The following is a 25,904-nucleotide window of genomic DNA, read 5'->3' as shown; positions in this document are numbered from 1 at the left end:
GAACTTGGCTGGTCAGGCAGCATCTGTGGACGGAATGGACAGGCAACGTCTTGGGTCAGGACCCTTCTTTAGACATGGTCTTTGTTTCGTTTCTGTTAAGGAAAGTTTGCTCTGTTCAAACTGCTGACACAAAATGCTTAGGTAATTCAGCGGGTCAGGCAGCATCTGTGAGGATATGGACAGGTGAAGTCTCGGGTCAGGACCATTCTTCAGACTGATTGGAGTTGGGTAGAGAAAAAAAGCCGCAAAAGAGAGGTGGGGTCAGGACTAAGCCTGGCAAATGAAAGGTGGACACAGTTATGGGGAGGGGGGGGATTTGAGGCAACTGCAAGAGCAGGATTGTCTCCATAGGTTGATCATAATTGGTCTGCAAAGCAGTGGCCTAATCCATCACCATCCTGACAAAGGTCATGGCCTGTTTCTCTTCCCACAGATGCGGCCTGACAAACTAAGTATTTCCATTTTAGATTTCCTGCAGCTACAGCTTTGGAGGATGGAGGGGGGGTTCACCCATTCTAAGTTTGGTTTCCCTACCTCCTGAGATATCCTGAGCACCAAATGCAACAGATTAAGTGGAATAGAGCCAACTGCTTTCCCCAGAATGACCACTGGACTGGATGCAGGGATTGAGATGAAAAGGCAGATGACGCAGGGGGAGCATGTGGTGCAGAGGGGAGTGACAGGCAGAGATTGAAAAGCGAACAAGGCTACTGTGGATGGGAATGTGCGTGCAGTAGTGGAATTACAATGAAGGGGGTGGAATTTATAAGGACGATCGGTTGTATGCGGAGGCTGGTGGGGTAGAAGGTGAGGACAGGAGATGGTCTACCCTCGGCCTGGCTAGGAGGAGGGTTGAGAGCAGCTGTGCTGGATGTAGAGATTATAGTTCTGTTAGCAACCACAGAGTAAATTTCAGTTACGAAAACGAAACCAGGCAACACCCAGCTGCAGTCTCCAGTTGCTTGGGTTCTCCTTCCCACTCCTGCTTCTGTGCTACAGTGTTCAAAGACCACACAAGTTTAAGGAATAACACTTTATCTTCTGTCTGAGAACTCGATATCAAATTCCTCCGTTTCAGATAACCAGCTTTTCCTGTGTTTCACAACCAACTCTGATATCAGGTCTTTCAGTCTAACTCCGTTTCATCCACAGTTCCCTCAATTGTTGGATATTTCCAACATTTTCTGTTATTTCCTTGTTCTGGGAACTGCACTGCCCTGTCTCTCTCATTGCCAGCATTGCCCTCGTTCATCTGCGAGGTAAACCACTGTGAGATCAGTGCCTCACCTGATCTCCACACTGAGATCACACAGATGTGTCTCAACCCCTCTCCCTCCCTCCAATGTGTAAACTTGTCCTTCAGTTCATGACTCGGAAACATTAACCCTTTCATTCTAAAGACAAAGCACTGGTGTAACTCAGCGGGTCAGGCAGCATCTGTGGAGGGAATGGACAGGCGAGGTTGGGCTTGGGACTCTTCTTCAACGGTTTTCTTCTCCACAGACACCGTTGAATATTTCCAGTGCTCTGTTTTGATTTTATTTAAACTCCTGCAGCAGCCAATCCCTCCCTTGATTTGTCAGGTGCCTGCTACACCTGTGCCATAAGATCAGAAGGAATGGGAGTAGAACTAGGTCATTCAGCCCATCAAGTCTACTCCGTCATTCAATCATGGCTGATCTCTCTCTCTCTCTCCTAACCCCATTCTCCTGCCTTCTCCCCATAACCTGTACTAATCAAGAATCTATCTATCTCTGCCTTAAAAACATCCACTGACTTGGCCTCTACAGCCTTCTGTGGCAAAGAATACTACAGATTCACCACCCTCTGACTAAAGAAATTTCGCCTTATCTTCCTAAAAGAACGTCCTTTAATTCTGAGGCTATGGCCTCTAGTCCTAGACGCTCCCACATCCAAGCTGATTTTGCCAGCTGATCCTGGCAAAAACACAGCAGGCTTGTTTACCGGTGGGGAGAGCTGGCAAAGCCGAGGGTTGCCTTGGTCAATGGGACCCCCGGGCCAAACAGAAACAAGAGTATCAAAAGTGTTTAATTGTCATATGTACCGACAATCGGAACAACAAAATTCTTACTTGCAGCAACATTAACACAGTAAACACAGGACTCGTATATAAAATAATAAACAAAAACTCAAGAAATTATTAACCCCGATACTAGTTCTAAAGTTTAAACTCAATTTAGTGTAACCAAAGATAGTCCATATGTTCACAGTTGCAGAGGTTAGTGCTATGTAGCATTCAAGAGCCAGATAGATAGTTGTTGGGAAGAAGCTGTTCCTGAACATGGATGTCACATTTCCTTTGCTCCTGTACCTTCTTCCCGATGGCAGGAGAGATGAGAGTTGGCCAGGGTGGTGCAGGTCCTTGACGATGCTGGCTGCTGAGAGGAAAGCTGCACGAGTGCCTCTGTAATGCTGGGTAATGCATGCATCTGCTGCAGGTCCATTGTTGCTGCATTGCCCCACTGCTCCCAAATGGAGAAACAATGGCAGCAGACAAGGCTCCTCCTCTAGACTGGCACTATCAGGAAACTATTCAGCTAGCATACTCAAAATGGAAACCAATTGGACAGGAACAGTACAGCATAGGAATCTGCCAATTTAAACTAATCCACTGACCCTGTACATTGTCTGTATCCCTCTATGCCCTGCATGCAAAGGACTGAATCAAACACCGTGCCAAATAGTGGCGGCTAAATGTCTGAAGAAAGGTCCCGATCATTAAAAAGTCACCTATCCATGTTCTTCAGAGACGTTGCCTGACCCGCCGAGTTACTCCAGCACTTTGCGCTCTACGCACGATTCCAACATTTGCAGTTGCTTCTGTCTAATTGTTAGTAAATGTTTTGCCAAGGATTAAAAGGAAATTACACATAACTAATGGAAGCACTTTTTTTCCCAAGATTCAAGACCAGATATCCACCCTTCTTTCCTGTGAAATGAAAACTACTGCTAAGCTATGCGCAATGCAAAGTTCGACAGCTTTGTTAAGAAATGTGCCCCGGGGCACCTCACAGAAGGCTAATCAAAGATTATCAGGCCAAAGATACGTACTGCATCGAACATTACTTTGGGAGGTAGTGCCAAAAACATCATACCATCCGACCAACACTGGTCTTGGGGCAGTGCCTGGTGTGGGGCGAAGGATTGCCTTTGTGGAGATAGACACAGCAACACACAATGTTGACACCACAACCTTCACAACGAACCCTTGTTGTTGGTTTGAGTTACCTACCTGAGCTACAAGATGAACCAAAGCATTGCCTTTGAGTTGTACAAGGTTAAATTATGGAAATACAGTATTTAACTGTGGAGGTTTGCAGGTAGGCTCACTGTGTGGATTGGGAGGACATCGTGCAGGAGCATAAACACTTTGCATACTTCCCACGGCACTTCCACCACCCAGAAACATCCCTTGTTCCATTGAGACTCATTCCTACAAGTGGGAGCAGCAGGATCTGCTGCCAAGGCAGTCAAGATTGGAGCCTGACATTGGGTGGGCAGATAGAAAGAAGCCCCTGGAGGTTTGTGGCCACAACACTCGAGGCAACACAACCATTGCAGTAGAAGCAAAATACAGCAAATCCACCATATTATAACTTTATTACAAACTATTGTCCAGAGCCTTTCAGAGGGACCCCGAGGCAGAGGGATTGACTAAAGGCATGGCTGAAGCATCTTGAAAGAATACCGACAGAAATAATTCCTCAGATGGCACAAGTGGAGGAAGGCACTTGTAGGACAATGGAGATGAAAGATATAGGGACATAATTCCTGACAGATGTAGAATTGCAAGAGGAGGCAATCTGAACACAAAATCAGAAGTGAAGCCATGGATGGATCTGGTCCATCATAAACAGGTCAGTAAACATCGGTGTGAGTCACGAGGAATTTGCTGTGAGTCACATCAAGATTAGGGGAGACTGAGGGAGGCAAGAGGTCAGTTGGGATGACACTGACAATTGATTCCATTATTAAAAGAACATAAATGAGGATATTGCAGTTCAGTAGAAAGTCAGAGGCTTGCAGTCCTTGTCCAGCTTTCTTCTCCCTTCCCTACAATCAGTCTTAAGAAGGGTCGAGACCCAAGATGTCACCCATCCATGCTCTCCAGAGGTGTTCTGCCTGACCCGCTGAGTTGCTCCAGCACTTTGTGTCCTTTCATGTATTAACCAGCATCAGCAGCTCTTTGTTTTTCCAGCAACGAAATTGGGTCTTCACTACACGTCGACCATCGTACCCATGACACCACTTCTTTTACGCAGCTCTCCGCCCCACCCACATTCCCTCAACTGCACCCATTTGTACACCAGAGGCGAATTACAGTGGCCAGCTAATTTACCAACTCACGAGAAAGAAGCCCAAATGTACCAGCACTGGACCTGAATCACATGTGTAGTTGGCACTGTTCGTCACATCACATGGTACTGCAGTTAGCTCAGTAGTTCTGGGCATCTGGCCAATGAGCACCATGACAGAGGAAAGGGGTATTGTGACAGAAAATTCCAAGGCTGCACACAGTGCATCCAAAAAAGCTTTAAGACATTATGAAGATACATTTCTACTAGAAACAGGGCGATACTCCATCTTGTCTTAGGAAATCTTCTCTGCCACTAAGCCAGAATAAGTGCAAAGAGGATTTACGAGGATGTTGCCAGGGCTCAAAGGCCTGAGTTACAGGCAGCAGTTGGGCAGGCTAGGTCTTTATTCCTTGGCGCGCAAAAGGATGAGGGGTGATCTTATGGAAGTGCATAAGATTATGAGGGGAATTCATAGGGCCAATGCATAGTCTTTTACCCAGAGTAGGGGAATCAAGAACTAGAGGGCATGTGGTTAATGTGAGAGGAAAGATTTACTAGGAAACTGAGAGGCAACTTTTTCCACTCAGAGGGTGGTGGGTATATGGTATTAACCGCTAGTGGAGGTAGTTGAGGCAGGTACAACTACAACATTTAAAAGACACTTGGACACGTACAGGGATAGGAAAGGTTTAGAGGGATATCGGCCAAATGCAGGAAAATGGGACAAACCTAGATGGGCATCTTGGATTGCATGGACAAGATGGGCTGAAGGGCCTGCTCCCTGGCTCCAAATTAAATCAAGCAGATGTTGGAAATGTTGGCTCTGTGACTTTACAAGCTATTATAGAAAGGGACAAGTTTGCACCGCAGGTTAAGGTGTTGAACTGGGAGGGGAGGTCGATCTCAATAGCATGAGAGAGGACTTGGCAAAGTAGATCAGGAGCAAATACTTCAGGTAAAATAACATCAGACAAGCCGGAGAAAGAGGTCATGAAACATCCATGGCAAGTAGAATTAAGGAGAATCTGAAGATATCTGAAGTTTATCAGGAGCTTCAAGAGGGGCTAACCAGGGACCAAGAGGGGCTACCCAGGGACCAAGAGGGGCTACCCAGGGACCAAGAGGGGCTACCCAGGGACCAAGAGGGGCTACCCAGGGACCAAGAGGGGCTATCCAGGGACCAAGAGGTATCATCTGCATCTGGATGCAGGTGATGTGGACCAAGTTCTAAAATGAACATCTCATACATCAAAGAGAATGTGGAAGGTGAAGAGGCAACAGATGCCAGAATCTTTAGCAAAACAAAACAAGCTCAGCGGGTCAGGCACTATCTGTGGAGGGGAAATGGACATATGATGGTCCCAACCCAAATCGCATTTCTGATCACCACATTATAAGGAGGTCACTATATCAGACAGAGTGCAGAGAAGATTTACCAGAATGTTGTCTGGATCAAAAGACTTTAATGCTGAGGAGAGATTGGATTGGCTGGGCTTGTTTTCCCTCGTGAGAGGCTGAAGGGTGATCTCCTAGCAATATTGGATTATGAGAGGCATTGATAGATAGTCAGAATCTCTTTCCCACAGAAAGGTTATCAAAAACAAGATAGCATATGTTTAAGGTGAGAGGAAGGAGTTTTAAAGGAGATTTAGTTTAGTTTAGAGATCCAGCGAGGAACCATGCCCTTCGGCCCACCGAGTCCGTGCTGACCAGCGATCCCCACACACTACATCTGTCCTACACACGAGGGACAAGTTACAATTATATCAAGCCAATTAACCATGGATGGACATGAATTAGACATGTATAGAGAACTGGTTGGCAGACAGGAAGCAAAGAGTAGGAATTAATGGGTCCTTTTCAGAATGGCAGGCATTGACCAGTGGGGTGCCGCAAGGCTCGGTGCTGGGACCCCAATATATATTAACTATCTAGACGAGGGAATTAAATATTACACCTCCAAGTTTGCAGTTCACACAAAGCTGGGTGGCAGTGTGAGCTGCGAGGAGGATGCTATGAGGCTGCAGGGTGACTTGGATAGGTTGTGTGAGTGGGCAGATGCAGTATAATGCGGATAAATGTGAGGTTATCCACTTTGGTGGCAAGAACAGGAAGGCAGACTATTATCTGAATGGTTTCAGATTAGGAAAGGGGGAGGTGCTACGAGACCAGGGTGTGCTTGTACATCAGTCAGTGGAAGTAAGCATGTAGGTACAGCAGGCAGTGAAGAAAACTTAGGGCATGTTGGCCTTCATTGCGAGAGGAATTGAGCTTAGGAGCAAAGTCCTACTGCAGCTGTACAGGGCCCTGGTGAGACCGCACATGGAGTATCGTGTGCAATTTTCCAGAGAAATTCCACGCAGGTCACAGGGAGAATGTACAAACTCCATACAGACAACACCCTTAGTCAGGATCGAACCTGGATCTCTGGCGCTGTAAGGCAGCAACTCTACCGCTGCGCCACTGTGCCACTTGAGGGGAAAGTTTATTTCTTCCAGTTTGCTTGAGATATGGAAGGTGGAGGAGTCAGAAATAAATGCTACATTTTGAAGACATTTAGACAGACACTTAAATAGGCAAGGCTCAAAAGGATACAGTGCAATTGTAGGGAAATGGGATTTAATGTATGCGGGCAAAAAAGTTGGCACGCACACAATGGGCTGAAGGGCCTGCTACTGTGCTGTACAATTCTGACTTTAAAGACAATAACATAAAAGGGTCAGAAATAGAATCTGCAACAGAATACAATCCCAAAGTCTGAAGAAGGGTCTCGACCCGAAACGTCACCCATTCCCTCTCGCATCGATGCTGCCTGACCTGCTGAGTTTCGCCAGCATTTTGTGATACAATCCCAAAGAAATATGTTGCGAGGACATTTCATTGTTTTAACCGCCCCCCTAACCCCCAACATGAGGAGCGGCTTCCTTCAATGGAGGGCTGAGATTGGATTACAGGAACATGTAGCAAAAATAAAACAGACTACTGGAGGAACTCAGCGGGCCAGGCGGTCCTCTCGTGACTGGAGTAGAACAAATAACAACACAGAAACAGGCCCTTCGGCCCACAATGTCAAGCATGAAGCCAAGTTAAACTAATCACCTCTGCCTGCACATGATCCATACCCTTCCATTCCCTACCTATCTAAAAGCCTCTTAGACGCCACTATAATATCTGTCTCCACCACACCCCTGGAACACATACTACTCTTCCTGTTAAAAGAAACTTGCCCCTCTCGCGTTGAAGCTATGCCCTCTCGACTTTGACATTTCCACCCTGGGGGACGGGGGGCGGTTCTGACTGCCTGACCTCAGGTGAGGGGAAGAGGTAGGGCTAGAGTTGGCAGGCGATAGGTAGATCCAGGTGGAGGAGGGGTTGATTGGCGGACGAGCCAAGTCGAGAGAGAAGTAGTGAAACAGAGGCAAAATGGGGGGGGGGGGGGGCAAAGGCAGGGCAGGAGGGAGAAGGGAAATGGAGGGGCCCAGAGTCGTTGAGGGAGGGGTGTGGAAAGGTCAGGATTTTTTACAAGCTGGCTCATCGAGTAATAAACAAGAGACACACGGAACTCCAGATGGTGGGAGTCGACATCTCATTTCGTTCCGGGGACGGGGTTTGAGTGAACTAACTGGTCGACACTTTTACACAAGTTGGACAAGTCTCAGCTCAAACCTTGCAGACCAATACACACATTCTGCAGTAGGTCCGGCCCAATCTTCTCTGTGTGGAGAGGGATACCTGCGGTGGCGAGGTTGTGGACGGTACACCTGGTGATATCCAACCCCATGCCTGGGGGTTGAGAAGGGAGCGGCTGGGGCAGACTCTGCGTGAAATACTTCACCAAAAGCAAGCGTTAAACTCAAGGCAAGGGAGTGGGGCAGATGCGTTGTACCCGACCAGCCACCTGAAAGCGTTGTACCCGAGATCCAAAACACAAACTTGATAATCCCAAACCACAAAACTTCAAATGGGAGAGTTTCGAGTCTCAAACGTTGAACGTGAGAGTTTAGAGTGACTCCCACCACCGCTGGCGGCGAGGATCGTCTCCTCTGGAGAGACCAACCTTGTGATGATCAAACTTTTCAGACAAACAGCCAAGGGCGGCCATGGCTGGAGGACGATCCTCGTCTCTACATGTACATGGAGCAGGGAGAGAGAGAGAGAGAGAGAGAGAGAGAGAGAGAGCACTCACCCAGAACAAGAAGTTGAAGCCGAAGAGTAGGTACTTCACGCACTTCATGCCGCCCTGCACCATGGTGGAGGTTGGGAGCGGATCAGAGGAACAAACACACAAACAAACGCGCACACACACGGTTGACACACAGCTCTGGTTCTCCCACACACTCTCACTCACTCACTCTCTCTCTCACACACTGCAGAGCTGGCCCTGCGCAAGCGTGGAATGTGGCCTCGCCCTTCCTTGTCCCGATTACTCACAGGTGCGGGGAAGCCGGGACGGGACGGGACAGGACCGGGATAGCACGGGACGGGTACAGGACAGAGACAGGACAGGCTCGGGATAGTACAACACAAGGCTGGGACAGCACGGGACAGTACAACACAAGGCTGAGACAGCACAGGGCTAGGGCAGGATAGGCCCGGGACAGGACTAGGACAGGGGAAGGGAAGGGAAGACTGAGCTGGCGAAGGATGGACCAGGGCGGGGCTAGGCTAGGCCGGGACAGGATAGGGTAATGCCGGACCTGGGGGTAAAGGCTGGGCTGGTTAAGATTGGACCAGGGCTAGGCTGGGCTAGACCGGGGCAGGGGTAAAGATTGGGGCTGGGCTGGGCTAGACCGTGGCGGGGCTAGGCTAGGCTGGGCTAGACCGTGGCGGGGCTAGGCTAGGCTGGGCTAGACCGTGGCGGGGCTAGGCTAGGCTGTAGCGGGCTGGGATAAGGTAGGGTCACTGTTGACTGAGCCGAGTTGGTTTGAGCAGGGTGGGGTAGGGCTGGACCAGACCGAGCCGAGCCAGGCGGGGCTGTCACAGCTGAGCGGAGTTGAGCAGCGTGGGGTAAACTAACCAAGGCTGGGTTGTTGATGTGAAGGGGCAGAGCTGGGTTGGGCTGGGCTGGTACAAAGGGTCGCGTTAGGTTGCTGAGTCAGGCAGGGTTAAGTGCAGCTCCACCGCGGAGCTGCTTCTTCTTCTTCTTCTTCTGCTGCTGTTGTTGTTGTTCTCTCGATGTAATGGGGCGAGGCGCCGCTGCAGTCGGCGAGTCACAGATTAGTTTCCATGGAGATGCGGGTATTATTTCTGTTCTCAGACGCTTAGTGAGACGGGCTTGTGGCAGGGTCGCTGTCTCCTGTGTGTGTGTGTGTCTCTCTCTAATGTGTAGCTGCTACGTATCACTATCGGCACATATATATAAATAGGAACATAGAAAACAGGTACAGGAGTTGGCCATTTGGCCCTAAGAGCCATCATGACTGATCATCCAAAATCAGTACCCCGTTTATGCTTTCTCCCCATGTACAAGAAGATAACTGCAGATGCTGGTACAAATCGAAGGTTTTTATTCACAAAATGCTGGAGTAACTCAGCAGGTCAGGCAGCATCTCGGGAGAGAAGGAATGGGTGACGTTTCGGGTCGAGACCCTTCTTCAGTCTGAAGAAGATAACTGCAGATGCAGTCTGAAGAAGGGTCTCGACCCGAAACGTCACCCATTCCTTCTCTCCCGAGATGCTGCCTGACCTGCTGAGTTACTCCAGCATTTTGTAAATTCTCCCCATGTATGTTCGTTCTTAGTTCCTGAACTGATGTACAGCACTTTGGTCAACGTGGGTTGTTTTTAAATGTGCTATACAAATAAAATTGACTTGACTTGACTTGACATGTCCCTTGATTCCGTTAGGCCTAAGAGCTATATCCAACTCTCTCTTGAATACATCCAGTGATTTGGCCTCCACTGCCTTCTGTGGCAGAGAATTCCACAGATTCACAACTCTCTGGGTGAAAAAGTTTTTTTCTCATCTCAGTCCTAAATGGCCAGCCCCTTATTCTTAAACTAAATTCTACATACATCACCATCCTCTCAATGAGTGTGCACATCTGCTGACTGTAACCCACCCTGCACACCTGGGTCACCGTGCAGGTGACAAGATCGCTACACCGGTAATGGTTAATACACCCTGCAGTCCAATTCACCTCTGTCTCCATTGCAGGACGTATAAAGATTTGCCCATAAAGTAATATATGCCCACAACTCTTTTTTTTTTTTACACAAACCTTTTCAGGCAAACTAAATATAATTTCCAATTTCAAATATTGAAAAATGTACCAAAATGGGACAATTAAATTTATACTTGCAGCAGCACAACAAATTTGTTAACAAAGTACTCTGTTAGACCATAATAAATAAAAATTGTTCTATATATATATATAAATACCTATATATATATATATATATATACCTATACCTATATATAAATACCTATACCTATATATATATATCGCGCACACACACACACATATACACTTATATATATATATAGTGCAAGGTCATAAATAATGTCCCCGTCTATATAGTTTGGAGCTTATTTTGGAGATTGGAGTGTTTGATAGCCTGATTGTTGTAGAGAAAAAGCTGCTCCTGAACCTGAATGTTATAGTTTTCAGGCTCCTATCCTTCCCGATGGCAGGAGTGAAAGAAGAGTGTGTCCAGAGTGGCGAGGGTCTCTGATGATGCTGGCTGCCTTTCAAGGCAGCCACTCTTGTAGATCCCTTCGATGGTGGGGAGGTCGGTACCCGTGATGAACTGGGTAGTGTTCACTACTTTTTGCAATCCACTTCGTTACTGGACCCTCGAGTTGCTGAACCAGGCTGTGATGCAACCAGTTAGTACACTCTCTACTGTCCACCTATAGATGTTCAAGAGAGCATTTGTTAACATACCAAATCCTAATCTAAAGAAATAGAAGTGTTGATGGGCTTTCTTTGACATATTTAACATATGTTCCAAGAATAAATACCCCATTCATAAAATTAAAAGAACTTGGATATTTAAAAAAATGATATCTGGACAGGCATATGGACAGGAAAGGTTTAGAAGAATAATATGGGCTAAATGGGACTAGTGTAGATGGGGCATCTTGGTCAGCATGAATGAGTTGAGTTGAAGGACCTTGTTTCCTTGCTGTAAGATCATGACTCTACATACATTCAGTTGAATACATTCGCTACACACACACAAGATGCCAACATTACTAATGCTTCATGCATAAGCACTCCATCAGTGAATCAGCTGAGAAAGTGCCCAGTGGTGTTAGAATCAAGGTTGCGGTCAATAGACAATAGTCAATAGGTGCAGGAGGAGGCCATTCGGCCCTTCGAGCCAGCACCGCCATTCAATGTGATCATGGCTGATCATTCTCAATCAGTACCCCGTTCCTGCCTTCTCCCCATACCCCCTGACTCCGCTATCCTTAAGAGCTCTATCTAGCTCTCTCTTGAATGCATTCAGAGAATTGGCCTCCACTGCCTTCTGAGGCAGAGAATTCCACAGATTCACAACTCTCTGACTGAAAAAGGTTTTCCTCATCTCAGTTCTAAATGGCCTACCCCTTATTCTTAAACTATGGCCCCTTGTTCTGGACTCCCCCAACATTGGGAACATGTTTCCTGCCTCGAATGTGTCCAACCCCTTAATAATCTTATACGTTTTGATAAGATCTCCTCTCATCCTTCTAAATTCCAGTGTATATACCCGGTCCTTGGGTGAACTCTGACCAGGTTCATTAGATCTGTTTTTTATACCTTCTTGTCAAACACGCAGCCCACAAGGAGAAAGGTGACCACCCCATCAACTCCCTGACAATGTTCTGCAGTGCAATTGGAACCCTGGCTGTGCATGAGGGGTCTGACAGTGGAAGATGCCATTCTTACTGCCAACGAAGTGAGCCCCTGCTGCTTACTTGATGATTTCTTTATTCACAGAACCATTCTAGGTCTCTCATCAGACTCCAAGAGTGAAATGCATTTTTCTGCTGAATGCACTTTTTTTCTGGTATGGCTTTCCAGGCAGACACTTTACTTTGCCTTGAAATGCCATTTTGGTATTGGTTTATTGTTGTTACGTGTTATGAGATACAGTGAAAAACTTTGTTTGCTATCCAGCCAACTCAAATTGCACCGTGCAGGAGTACAATCAAGCAATTATACAAATACAGCCTGAGTTACTCCAGCATTTCGTGTCTACCTTCAATTATACAAATACAACAGGTAGTGTTTCGAGAAAAATACCAGAGTGCAGAATATAGTGTTACAACATTATTATATTATTGTGTTACGGTTTTGGAGGAAGTGCAAGTAAAAAAAAAATAGTCCAATGTGCGCAATGAGGTTGGTTGGGAGATCGCAACTGCATCCTAGTTTACAGAGGTCTTATTACAGCAGGGACGAAGCTGTTCCTGAATATGGTGCTGCATGATTTCAAGCTTCTGTATCTTCTGCCTGACGGGAGAGGAGAGAGGAAGGAATGAACGGGGAGTAAATGGTGTCAATGGCAGGGGAGGGGCGGCTCTGCGTGATGGACTGGGCTGCATCCACAACTCTGCAATTTGTTGCGGTCTAAGGCAGAGCTGTTGCCAAAACAAAGCTGTGACTCATCCCGATAGGATGGTTTCTATGGTGCATTTGTAGAAGTTGATAAGAGTTGTTGTAGCCATGCACAACCTCCTTGGTCTTATGAGAAAGTACAGGTGTTGGTGTGTATTCATGGCCACAGCTTCAATGTGGTTGGACCCGGACATGTTGTTGGTGATATTTATGCCAAGGAACTTGCAGCTGTCCACTCCACTCCAACACCATTGATGCTAACTGGGGCATGTACTCCACCACACTTCTTATACTCAGTAATTATCTCCTTCATCTTGTTGACATCGAGGGAGTGGTTATTGTCCTGACACCATGTTATTAGACTCTCTGTGTCCTTCCTGTACTGGGTCTCATCACTGTCTGCGATTTGCCCCACCACAGTGGTGTCAACTGCAAACATGTAAATGGAGTTAGAGCAGAATTTAGCTGTACAGTTGTATCAGGAATATAGTAAGATGCTGAGAATACATCTTTTTGTGTTGAGAATTATTGTGGAAGAGGTGTTGTCATCTATCCTCACTGATTGTGGTCTGTGGGTCAGAAAGCCGAGGATTCAGTGGGAGAGGGTTGATGGCTCCTAGGCCAGGGAGTTTGGAGATGAGTTTAGTTGGGATTATTGGTGTAGAAAGCAGAGCTAGAGACAATACATAGAAGTCTGATATAGATGCCTTTGTTAACCAAATGCTTGAGCCATGAGTGCAGGGCCGAGAGAGATGGTGTCGGCAGTGGACCTGTTGTATCAGTGGACAAACTGCAGTGGATCAAGGCTGCCTGGGAGGCTGGAGTTAATGTGCGTCATGACCAGCCCCTCAAAGCACTTCATTGTACAGGATGCCAGAGACACTGGATGGTAGTCATGAAGGCATGCTTTCTTTATTATACAAATGGGCATTCTAATTTCATAGAGTGACTAGAGTCCCACAGTTCCATGGCAATTCCTGTTGCCTTTATCAGTTCCATCACCCTGTGTCAAGTGGAAAAGATCCCTCTTATTTTCACGTGAGGCTTTGATGGAATTTCTAACATCCATATACAAATTAACCCTTGCCCTTCTACCCAACAATGGAAGCAGCCATTTACATTGTAGACTTTAATGGTGCTTTATCTTGCATTTGATCTTGATTAGTAAAGGCATCAAAGGTTACAGGGGGAAGGCAGGAGAAGGTGGTAGCGAGGGAAAAATAGGTCAGCCTTGATTAAATGGCGGAGTAGATTCAATGGGCTGAATGGCCTAATTTTGTTCCTGTTTCTTATGGTCTCACTACTCAGTAAAAGATCATTCAAGGGTTAATTGGAATCTATCCTTCCACAGAATTGCAGTGCACCACTTCATTGAAATTAGTTAATGATTTGCCACAGTCCATCGTCTGCATTCATTAAATCTTTATTCAACAAAACGTGAGCAGAGTTAATACCATGAAAAGCTTTTTGCATTGTTACATATGTCTTATAGTAAATGTTATTCGTGGGTGGTAGATCTAAGGACAAGTGTGTGTAAGGCACATGGCAATTGTAAAGTGGCATGGACTAGTGTGGTAGTCCAGGACGGCCTGGTGCTATGGCAAGGTTATTTGTGTTCTATCTGGGTTATAAATCTGCACCCTTCCTTTATTCAGGCCGACCTGTCGCAACATGAGCAGAAACATACATGCGCAGAGTTTCCTGGGGCCCTGTTCTGTCATCAGGGCCGCGAATGGGAAATTCCAGCTGGAAGTACAAGAGATTGAACGGTAAACAAAGCTAGTGGCTCAATGACCTACTGGCTGCAACAACTAGATCAGGAGAACACCCCCGCCTAATAACATTACACTTTCTCTTGCGGGAGCAATTAGCAAGCAGCATTAGGACATAGCGGGCTGCTGAAAGATAGTATTTCAGCACAGATGGTGTCTGCTGCCTCCCGGCAATTAAAATGGGGGAGGTGTTCCTTTCACGGGTCTCTTGAGAATTTATTGGGAAAAAAAAACCGATGAATCTGTAGACTCTTCAATCTCCTCCCCTGTGAACGATTCAATTGCAATGATAAACTGCTGCTGCAGCACGCTGAATCTAACAGCACTTTGCTGGGAATGCGTGGATATGTTTTCAAAGACCGGGATTTTGCAGTGTCTCCCACCTCCGGGGACTGCTCATCTATCCCATAGTTCATCTAGTCCCAGATCCACTCGGGCCTCCTCTCCAGAGCTTGCAGGTGATGTAGGTAGGAAACATAAAGAGGCAGAGGATTTGACATTTGAAGTTTAGTTTATTGTCACGTGCACCGCGGTACAATGATAATCTTTTTGCTGCATGCTATCCAGTCAGCAGAAAGACAATACATTAGTACAATCGAGCCATCCACAGTGTACAGATACATGATAGAGGGAGTGACGCTTAGTGCAAGTAAAGGTAGTCCGAGGGTCTCCAATGAGGTAGAGAGTAGCTCAGGACTGCTCTCTAGTTGTCGATGGAGTGGTTCAGTTGCCTGATAACAGCTGGGAAGAAACTGTCTCTGAATCTGGAAGTGTGTGTTTTCATACTTCTCTAACTCGTGCCTGTTGGGGGAGGGGAGAAGAGGGAGTGACTGAGGTGAAATTCATCCTTGATAATGTTGGTGGCCTTGCCGAGGCAGTGTGGTGTAGATGGAGTCGATGGGAGGGAGGTTGGTTTGCGCGATGGTCTGGGCTGCGTCCACAATTCTCTGCAATCTCTTGCTGTCTTGGATGGAGCTGTTGTGCTGCTGTGATACATCACGCTGAGATGCTTTCAGTGGCGCGTCTGTGGAAGTTGGTGAGAGTTGCTGGGGGACATGCTGAACTTCCTAAGCCTTCTAAGGAAGTAGAGGCGTTGGTGTGCTTTCTGGGCCATAGCTTCGATGTGGCCGGTCCACGACAAGTTGTTGGTGATACTTACTCCTGGGAACTCGAAGCTTTCGCCCATCTCTACTTCTGTGCCCTCAATGCACACAGGGATATGTAGATCGCTTCGCTTCCTGAAGTCAATCACTGTCTCCTTGGTCTTGCTGACATTGAGAGAAAGGTGTGTAGGAAAATAACTGCAGATGCTGGTACAAATCGAAGGTATCACAAAATGCTGGAGTAACTCAGCAGGTCAGGCAGCATCTAGGAGAGAAGGAATGGGTGTCGTTTCAGGTCCAGTCCCTTCTTCAGACTGATACCTAGTTAACTGATCTCATCCGCCTGCACATGATCCATATCCCTCTATTCCCTGCATATCTATGTCCCTATCTAAAAGCATCTTAAACACCATTATCATATCTGCCTGCAATGCATTCCTGGCCCGCACCTTTACTCTCCGTTAAAAAAAAAACTTGCCCCGCACATTTTCCTTAAACTTTTCCCCTTTCACCTTATAGCTATGCCTTCTAGTGTTGGACATTTCCACCCTGGGGAAAAAGGTTCTGACTGTCCACCCTATCCATACCTCTCATGAATATATATACAGCGAATGCAGCGCCGGAGACTCAGGTTCGATCCTGACTACGGGTGCTGCACTGTAAGGAGTTTGTACGTTCTCCCCGTGACCTGCGTGGGTTTTCTCCGAGATCTTCGGTTTCCTCCCACACTCCAAAGACGTACAGGTATGTAGGTTAATTGGCTGGGTAAATGTAAAAATTGTCCCTAGTGGGTGTAGGATAGTGTTAGTGTACGGAGATCGCTGGGCGGCACGGACTTGGTGGGCCGAAAAGGCCTGTTTCCGGCTGTATATATATGATATGATATGATATACTTCTATCAAGTCTTCCCTCAACCTTCGATGTTCCAGAGAGAAAACAATCCCAGTCTATTCTAACTCAACCTATTGCTGAAACCCTCTAATCCTAGCATCATTCTGGTCAACCTCTGCACTTTCTCCAAAACCTTCACATCGTTTCTGTAATGGGACGACCAGAACTGCACGCATTACTCTAAACACGACCTAACCACAATCCTATAGAGCTGCATCACGACTTCCTGACTCTTTTGTTCAATGGCCCTGGTAATGAAGGCAAACATACCACATGCCTTCTTTACCATCCTATCTACTTGTGCTGCCACCTTCAGTGAGCTATGAACTTGGACTCCCATATCCCTCTAAACCTTTCCTATCCATGTATCTGTCCGAGTGTCTTTTAACTGGTGCAATAGTACCTGCCTGACCTGCTACATGTTCATAACTGCTGGGGTGTTTGACACCAATAAGGTATGGGATGTACCAAGAGTCTAATGTTGAGGACAACAGATGAATATTCTTGTTAATATTCACCCTCTTAAATGACATTTATTTTCTGAGTCAAAGTGACTACATGTCCTGCCTTGAATCAAAACCAGAATATGTTAATAGCATTCTGGATGCATGTTATATTTATGACTGACAGTAATTTAATTAATTTTCCAGTCAAGTACTAAATTTACATTGCCATGGATAAATAGATGTTAAAGTTGGTGTCTCTGGTGGTCTGATGTGGGTTGCTAGGATTTAAATATTGTTGTAGTATCTGTCTCGTTCCATATACTCACTGTCCACTCTATGTCATTTTAACATGTCCCAATGTTTCGAGGGAAAGTTCCATTGTGAAGCCAGGTTTTAGCAGTCAGTGAACACGTCAGCAGTGAACAAGTAAGTGTGGCAATAGTTGCACTTTAGAATGGGAAATTAGTAAGCGGAGTATTCTTGTGTTAAATGGGCTGCTATATGACCCTCTCCCCTCTGACAATGTTGTGATTAGTAAAAAAATGAACTTTGCTAATGACTTAAATCTAACCCTCCGGCATAATTGACTTCACTCCCACGTGGCAAATTCGTTTATGTTTCACAAGAAAGATCAGCCACATTCATTGAGTTTAGAGGTCACTGATCAGTTTAATATGGAAAACGCTGGGGTTACATTGATGTAAGTCTTTAAATGAAGAAGCAGGCAGCAGCTGTGCAAAGCCAGAGTCAGAGTAGGGAAGTGTTGGAAGGGTTGGAAAACTGGATAACAGTAAATAAATCACAAAATTCCAGTCACGGCTTGCGCAAAATCAACAAAAGAATGCTCTGCATTGTTGCTTGTGAAAGTGAAGCAATTCTCTGCCTGAGCAAAACGCACATTACTGGAGGGACTCAGCGGGCCAGGCAGCATCTGTGGAGACCTCACAGCCTCAGAAACACAGGACCCACCTTTCGAAAGGAGATAAGGAGGAATTTCTTTTGCCGGAGGTTGGTGAATCTGTGGAATTCATTGCCACAGATGGCTGTGGAGGTCAAGTAATTGGATATTTTTAATGGAGGTTGTTAGGTTCTTGCTTAGTAAAGGCGTCAAAGGTTACGGGGAGAAGGCAGCAGAGTGAGGTTGAGAGGGCAAAATAGATCAGACAGGATTGATTGGCAGAGTACTCGATGGGCTGAATGGCCTAGTTCTGCTCCTACTATATATATATATATATATATATATATATATATATATATATATCTACATAATGGACTTATGGAAGGAACGGACAGATGCTGTTTTGGGTCCAGCTCCTTTTTCAGGTGCAGAATTGGGTTGAGTTAATTCTTCCCCCAACCCCATCTGCCAACTCTTACCTGTATCCACCTATCACTTTCTGATCTTTGTCCTGCCCCCACCTCTCTTCCAGCTTTCTCCCCCTACTGCAATCAGACCGAAGAAGAGTCTCGACACGAAATGTTCCCTCCACAGACGCTGCCTGACCTGCTGATTTCCTCTAACACCTTGTGTTTTGCTCAAGGTTCCAGCATCCGCTGTCTGGCTGAAACTGATTAAGGTAAAAATTTATTGGACTAGGTAGTGAAATCAGTACACCTTGGATTTAGATAGTCTTCATCCAGGTTTAAAGTTCGAATGGACTCTTGACAGATATATTTGTTGCATTGAGCCTGTTTTACCAAACACGCAGTCTGTTAACATAGAAAATAGAAAACATAGAAAAATAGAAAATAGGTGCAGGAGTAGGCCATTCGGCCCTTCGAGCCTGCATCGCCATTCAATATGATCATGGCTGATCATCCAACTCAGTATCCCGTACCTGCCTTCTCTCCATACCCCCTGATCCCTTTAGCCACAAGGGCCACATCTAACTCCCTCTTAAATATAGCCAATGAACTGGCCTCAACTACCTTCTGTGGCAGAGAATTCCACAGATTCACTACTCTCTGTGTGAAAAAAAACGTTCTCATCTCGGTCCTAAAAGAAACACTTTTCCCCTTATCCTTAAACTGTGACCCCTTGTTAAGCATGTTATAGATATCTATTTGTAAAGGTTTAGTTGGCATTATATAGCAATGGTTGTCATTAAAAATGAAAGGACCAAAACCTAGTTTTGAAGAAACATTTTTATTTTATATTTAAATATCTGTGATCCCTTTGTAGATATCTGTGATCAAAACAAACCATGATACCAGGAACCTCAAAATACCAGAAAAAGTGTTTCACAATAAAATCTCTGGGGAGTATGGAAGGTAAAAAGCCCTCTAATTAGATTAATCTCTAAGATTTGGAATTGTTTATAAATCTCCCTGCAGGAACATCTGCTGATTATTGACTCACTACGCTCTCAATGTCATCTCTTTCTGTGATCAGTAAGATGGGGGCTGACATATTTTCAAGACCACTTTGGTTCCTTGAAGACACAAAATGCTGGAGTAACTCAGGCAGCATCTCTGGAGAGAAGGATCGGGTGGTGTTTTGGGTCGAGACCATTCTTCAGTCTGAAGAAGGGTCTCGACCCAAAACGTCAACCATTCCTTTTCGCCAGGGATGCTGCCTGTCCAGCTGAGTTGCTCCAACACTTTGTGTCTATCTTCGGTGTAAACCAGCATCTGCAATGGAGTCGGCCACAGTGTACAGATACAGGATAAAGGGAATAATGTATAGTGCAAGATAAAGTCCAGTAAAGTACGATTCAAGGTTGTCCGAAGATCTCCTGTGAGGTTAATGGTAGCTCGAGTCTGCCTCTAGTTGTTGATGGAATGGTTCAGTTGCCTGATAGCAGCTGGGGAGAAACTGTCCCTGAATATGGAGGTGTGTGTTTTCACACTTTTGTACGTCTTGCCTGATGGGAGAAGGGAGAAGAGGGAGTGACCGGGGTGAGACTGATTATGCTGGTGGCCCTGCCGAGGCAGCGTGAAGTGTAGATGGAGTCATGGGACGGGAGGTTAGTTTGTGTGATTTGTCTGGGCTGCATCTATTAAGTCTCTGTACCAAGGGGCAGGATTCACTTCACACCTGGCTCCTCAGAGTTCCACCCATGCATACAGTGCAGCTCCATTCCTTGAAATAGGTCCTCAACCTTCACTGAAATAGTAATTTCAGATCAGGTTTTTGTTTGCTTTTCTTTATTTAACTGCACATGTCTGTTTCTAATTAAGCAACAGAAGTTTAATGCATTTGTAAAATATACTTTGACATTTTTCCAAGTGTTTCCAAACGTCTTTAAGCATTGGGAAACAGTGTGAAGGTTTTGACAGTAGCAACAGGAGAAGCCATTGAAGTCGAATGTATGCAAGGTCATTCATTGCATTGTCCACTCTGCTTTCTGGATTGTTGCAATGGCAGGACCTCAGTCAATCGAAGCTTCAAAGGTTGGCAAAGGGGGTGGACTTTGCTGTCCTTTAAAGGGTTTAGAGGCCTCTGGTCTAACAGCAGGCAAATGGGACTGGCTCAATATGCCAACTTGATCGGCACGGTCAAGGTGGGCCAAAGGGCCTGGTTCAGTGCTACACAGTATGACTGCACAACACAGGCTGAACTAACCCAATCCCTCTCATCCATGGATGTGCCTCCACAAAGTGGACCAGAGTCTCACTCCTAAAGTTCCATCGAGAAGGCAGCCCAGAGAAATTTGTTCATGTAAACACACTGCGTCGGAAGACTACTAGAACAATCAACATGGTGAGTTTTTCTCAATGACATCTATGCCCCAAACCAAGCCTGGAGTCATAGAGCAGCACATCATAGGAACAGGCCCCTCAGGCCCACTATATTCATGCTGAACATGAGATGGCCACTTAATATCTCTCCTGGTCTCACGATGAAGGTTTAATGGAGGGCCAATTGTCATGAATATTCATCTGTTGTCCTCAGTGGTAGACTATCAGTACATCACACCCTTTATTGGTGTCAAAAGCCTTAAAGTATCCTTGCAAGCTGAATTGAAAACAGGATGTTTTTCCCTGTTGAAGATTGATGCTTGTTTTCTGATGCAGATTGATTGATCTTCTATCCATATAATTCTGTAGGTAGAACGTAGAGCATTCAGTCCCTGGTGATGCTCACTATTTTTAGTTTAGTTTGCTTTAGAGATACGGTGCGGAAACCCATGTGGTCACGGGGAGAACGTGCAAACTCCATACAGACAGCACCCGTGGTCGGGATCGAACCCGGTTCTCTGGTGTGTAAGGCAGCAGCAACTCTGACGCATGCGCCACTGTGCTGCCCCTATGGTTCACAGGTTTGGTAAACTCAAATCCCTTGGTTTATTTACATTCAAATCTTGGGGTGATGGAGAGCAAACTGGAGCCTAGCCCTCAACCCCAAAACCAACACCATCGGACTGGTTTGCAGGCTGTGGAACCACAGGCCTTAACAAATAGCTGGGTGGGCAGCCTGGCAAGGTCTTGTGATAATCCTTCTCTCCCCTTGCCCAGCCAGGGGTGGGGTAGAGTCACGGGCTACTCTGACGTGGGATGAGAAATCCGGTGGCAGGAAACAGCAGTTGAAGACATTTGAGAACAGGCTGCAGTAGTTGTGAACTTGAAGCAGGCTGCATCTAGCAGATTGAGAGCAGCGCTGGACTAGACTTGCCAAAGATGAGGGCTTGAGGATTGGAACGGTCACTAACCACGCAGGGGCTGGAGAGAGGTTGTGATGAAAGGCCATGAAGAACATTCCTAGTCCCCTAGCTCCATCAGGGGAGCAGTAAAATGGCATTTGACTGTTGGTGCAGATAACCTGTGCCTCCAATCTGGTATCTAGCTAGTTCTCCCTGCCTGTAACTGTTTCTCTCTGTAGCAGCCTGCCATGTTTAAGTTTTTTTTAAACTTCCAATTGAACATTGAAGTCGGGAGACTAATTTAAAAAATGTCAATGAAGTGTGTCATATTTCAAAGTGTAGTCTACACACACTTCAAAACAGACGGGCCATCTGTCGAGGATTTCTTCGTGTCTTTGTGTCGTGTTATTTCTCATAACTGTCAAACAATGCAAAGAATATTGAGGTAAAAGTACAATGGGAAAAATTTGACCTTAGTGTGTTGATTTTCCCTTCTGTTTGTCAAGACCCACGAATTGCCCACCAATTAGTCAGATGTTGTTGACTGGAGCAAAGAGCATTTATGTATTTACAGACCGTCATGTTTCTCATTTTCAGCATTTACATTGGGAGCTGGGGAAACAGATTATTACAATATAGACACAAAAAGCTGGAGTAACTCAGCGGGTCGAGACCCTTCTTCATCTGGAGACCCTTTTTCTCCAGAGATGCTGCCGCCTGACCCGCTGAGTTACTCCAGCTTTTTGTGTCTATCTTCGGTTTAAACCAGCGTCTGCAGTTCCTTCCTGCACAAAAAGATAATCAGTATTATTTACGGGAAAGTGATGACATTAGGCTAATTCCAACTCTCAAGAGATTTATTTGATAACGCAAGCTCAATTTTCAAAAACGGAAGGACAATTTAGATCATGTATTCTTTTACCCAGATAGAGCACCAGGCTGAGGTTTACCAAAACAGCCCATCAGCAACTTTCACTTATGTAGTTTTAGACTGTCTCATTCAATCAGCAGGGATTAGTGCCAAGCCTCACCCAGGGCACCATCGTTGGATGAAGCAGTCCTTGCGTGGAACAGCTGATGGTCGGAGATTAATGTCTTGGTTGTCAAAACCGGAGAGGATCAAAGAAAGAACAATGGTTTTGCAGATGGACACAAAATGCTGGAGTAACTCAGCGGGACAGGCAGCGTCTTTGGAGAGAAGGAATGGGTGACGTTTCGGGTCGAGACCCTTCTTCGGCCCATCAAATCCATGCTGACCAATGGTCACTAGATCTATACTTACACACCAGGGACAGTTTACAGAAGCCAATTAACCTACAACTTACACATCCTGGGAGTGTCGCAGGATACTGGAGCACCCAGAGAAAACCCACACGGTCACAGGGAGAACGTACAAACTCTGCACAGACAGCACCCGTAGTGGGGATCGAACTCGGGTCTCCAAAGCAGAAGCTCTACCGCTGCACCACCCTACTGTGGATAAGTTGGGGTTAAAGTTATTGTGTCTCCTGGTCTGTTGTGGGTTGTTAGGATTTTATACAATGCCAGAGATTTGTGATTAGCACAATAGATACCGCACACAAAGACAGGAGCAGCTGGGTGTGTGTATGGGCAGAACTTACACCGCAAAGTATTCCTGGAATCCCTTTTCTCACTTGAGAGTGAAATAGTTATCATGATCTTGACACGGCCTTTTGTGCTAAACAAGTGCTTTTTTGTTGCAATTGTTTGGACTCGAAGTTGAACGCAAATTCTGATTTTATCGCAAAACGAGAGCAGAAAATGCTGGAAACCGTCAGCCAACCCTGCAGCACCAGCGGAAAGGGAAACGCTTGCAGTTTTTTTGACCAGGGCCTTTCATCAAAAGAGAGTAAACACATTAATTTTGAGTAGCAGACAAGGCAGGTGAGTGAAAGAAGAAAAGACACAAAGTGCTGGAGTAACTCAGTGGGTCAGGCAGCATCTGTGGAGAACATTGAATAGGTGACGTTTCGGGTCGGGTGGAGAGTATGATCTGATTGGGATCCTTTAGGCAGCAGGGGAGTGGGATGATTATTGGGGCAAAGGAACTTTACTGTGGTTTATGATGAGACTGTAATGTGACAATTAAGGAACAATTAAAGTCGGATTACACATTTTTGTCTCACCACGTCCGCGCCGACCAGTGATCTCTGTACACTAACACTATCCTACACAAATTAGAGACAATTTACAATTATACCAAGCCAATTAGCCTACAAACCTGTACGCCATTGGAGTGTGGGAGAAAACTGGACATCCCAGGGAAAGCCCACGCTGGTCACGGGGAGAAGGTATGAACTCGATGCAGACAGCACCCGTAGTCAGGATTGAACCCGGGTCTCTGGCACGGCACCACCGTGCAGACGTACACATTCGTCTGACCGTCCCACCCCATTACCTTCTCTGCTCCCAAAACCAACTTGCTCTCTCTCTGTTCGAGTTCTTGACCTTAAACGTTAACTGTTCCCCTTCCTGCAGATGCTGCCTCTCCTGTTTCCAACCTTTTTTGGTGGTTTGTCCATGCAGATTTTCAGCATCTGCAGATATTTTGATTTTATGATTTTGATAATCTGATGCGTGCATTAATGATTAGAATGATGATTCCATCTAGGCCGGCACAGTGGCACAGTGGTGGAGCTGCTGCCTCACAGAGCCAGAAACCTGGGTTCAATCCCAGCCTCGGGTGCTCTGTGTGTGTGTGGAGTTTGCATGTTATATCATATCATATCATATATATACAGCCGGAAACAGGCCTTTTCGGCCCTCCAAGTCCGTGCCGCCCAGCGATCCCCGTACATTAACACTATCCTACACCCACTAGGGACAATTTTTACATTTACCCAGCCAATTAACCTACATACCTGTACGTCTTTGGAGTGTGGGAGGAAACCGAAGATCTCGGAGAAAACCCACGCAGGTCACGGGGAGAACGTACAAACTCCTTACAGTGCAGCACCCGTAGTCAGGATCGAACCTGAGTCTCCGGCGCTGCATTCGCTGTAAAGCAGCAACTCTACCGCTGCGCTACCGTGCCGCCTCTCTCTCTAACTGCGTTGTTTTCTCCCACAGCACAAAGACGTGTGGGGTTATAGGTCGATTGGCCTCTGTAAATTGCCCCTGTCTAGTGTGTAGGGAGTAGAGATTAGGATAACAGGGAACTGGTGTGAATGGGTGATTGATAGATGGCATGGACGACGGGTAAATGGCCTGTTTCCCTGCTATTTCTAAGATAAGTTCTATACATATCTGTGGATGCTTCTTTGAAATCTTTCAGATTATTGAAAATGCTTCTTCCTTGTCAATAATTTTTGCCTCGCTTTTTAGCTTGCAACCATCAGTGTTAATACGTTGTAGGTTTTTCCTTCCACCAATGCAGTTCAATGACTCATCTCCTTGTATCCTCAAGAAGCTTAAACCTTCCTTAAGACTTCCATAAGTCTGTGGAACTCCTAAATTCTTCCCTTTTAGATTTTACTTTAAATATTTTTTTAATCCCGTAGACTTGCATCACCTCCCCAGCACATTGTAGATTCATCTCGAGAAAGACGCAAAATGCTGGAGGAACTCAGCGGGCCAGGCGGCATCTCTGGAGAACGTGGACAGGCGGTGCTTCGGGTCGGGACCCTTCTCCGATGCGGGTGGTGGCGAGTTAGTGTGCAGCCACAAGTATTCACGATGCACAGATCAGCATTGCAGCTGACATTCCCATTAGCTCTTCATATTCATTGTGACTCTCAATGGCCTAGCCACAAGTGATCGGACCCAATCTGTGCAGGTTTGTGGGTTAATTGGCCTCTGTAAGTTGCCCCAAGAATTCAAAACTGGGATAACATAGAACTAGTCTAGGGGTGATTGATGATCGGCGTGGACTGGGTGGGTTGAAGTACCCGTTTCCACACTGGATTTTTTAGATTTTTTAGATAAAGCGCAGAAACAGGCCCTTCGGCCCACCAGGTCCGCGCCGCCCAGCGATCCCCGCACATTAACACTATCCTACACCCACTAGGGACAATTTAAAAAAAACATTTGCCCAGCCAATTAACCTACATACCTGTACGTCTTTGGAGTGCTGTACGTCTTTGGAGTGTGGGAGGAAACCGAAGATCCCGGAGAAAACCCACGCAGGTCACGGGGAGAACGTACAAACTCCATACAGACAGCACCCGTAGTCAGGATCGAACCTGAGTCCCCGGCGCTGCATTCGCTGTAAGGCAGCAACTC

The 25,904-nt window shown here is 46.1% G+C and overlaps 1 protein-coding gene across 1 annotated transcript in view; it reads right to left on the bottom strand.

Moving 5' to 3' along the window:
• cd9a (CD9 molecule a) overlaps positions 1–9,496 on the bottom strand; it is a 30,976-nt gene extending 21,480 nt beyond the window's left edge. The window contains exon 1 of the mRNA XM_078419904.1: positions 8,506–9,496. Within this exon, the coding sequence (XP_078276030.1) occupies positions 8,506–8,568 (63 nt within the window). The 5' untranslated portion in view covers positions 8,569–9,496. The remainder of the gene's footprint in view (positions 1–8,505) is intronic.
• Between the last annotated feature and the right edge of the window lie 16,408 nt (positions 9,497–25,904).

Source organism: Rhinoraja longicauda, chromosome 23 (assembly GCF_053455715.1).
Source record: "Rhinoraja longicauda isolate Sanriku21f chromosome 23, sRhiLon1.1, whole genome shotgun sequence".
In the NCBI taxonomy this organism is placed as follows: Eukaryota; Metazoa; Chordata; class Chondrichthyes; order Rajiformes; family Arhynchobatidae; genus Rhinoraja; species Rhinoraja longicauda.
This window is presented reverse-complemented; position numbering and strand designations above follow the sequence as displayed.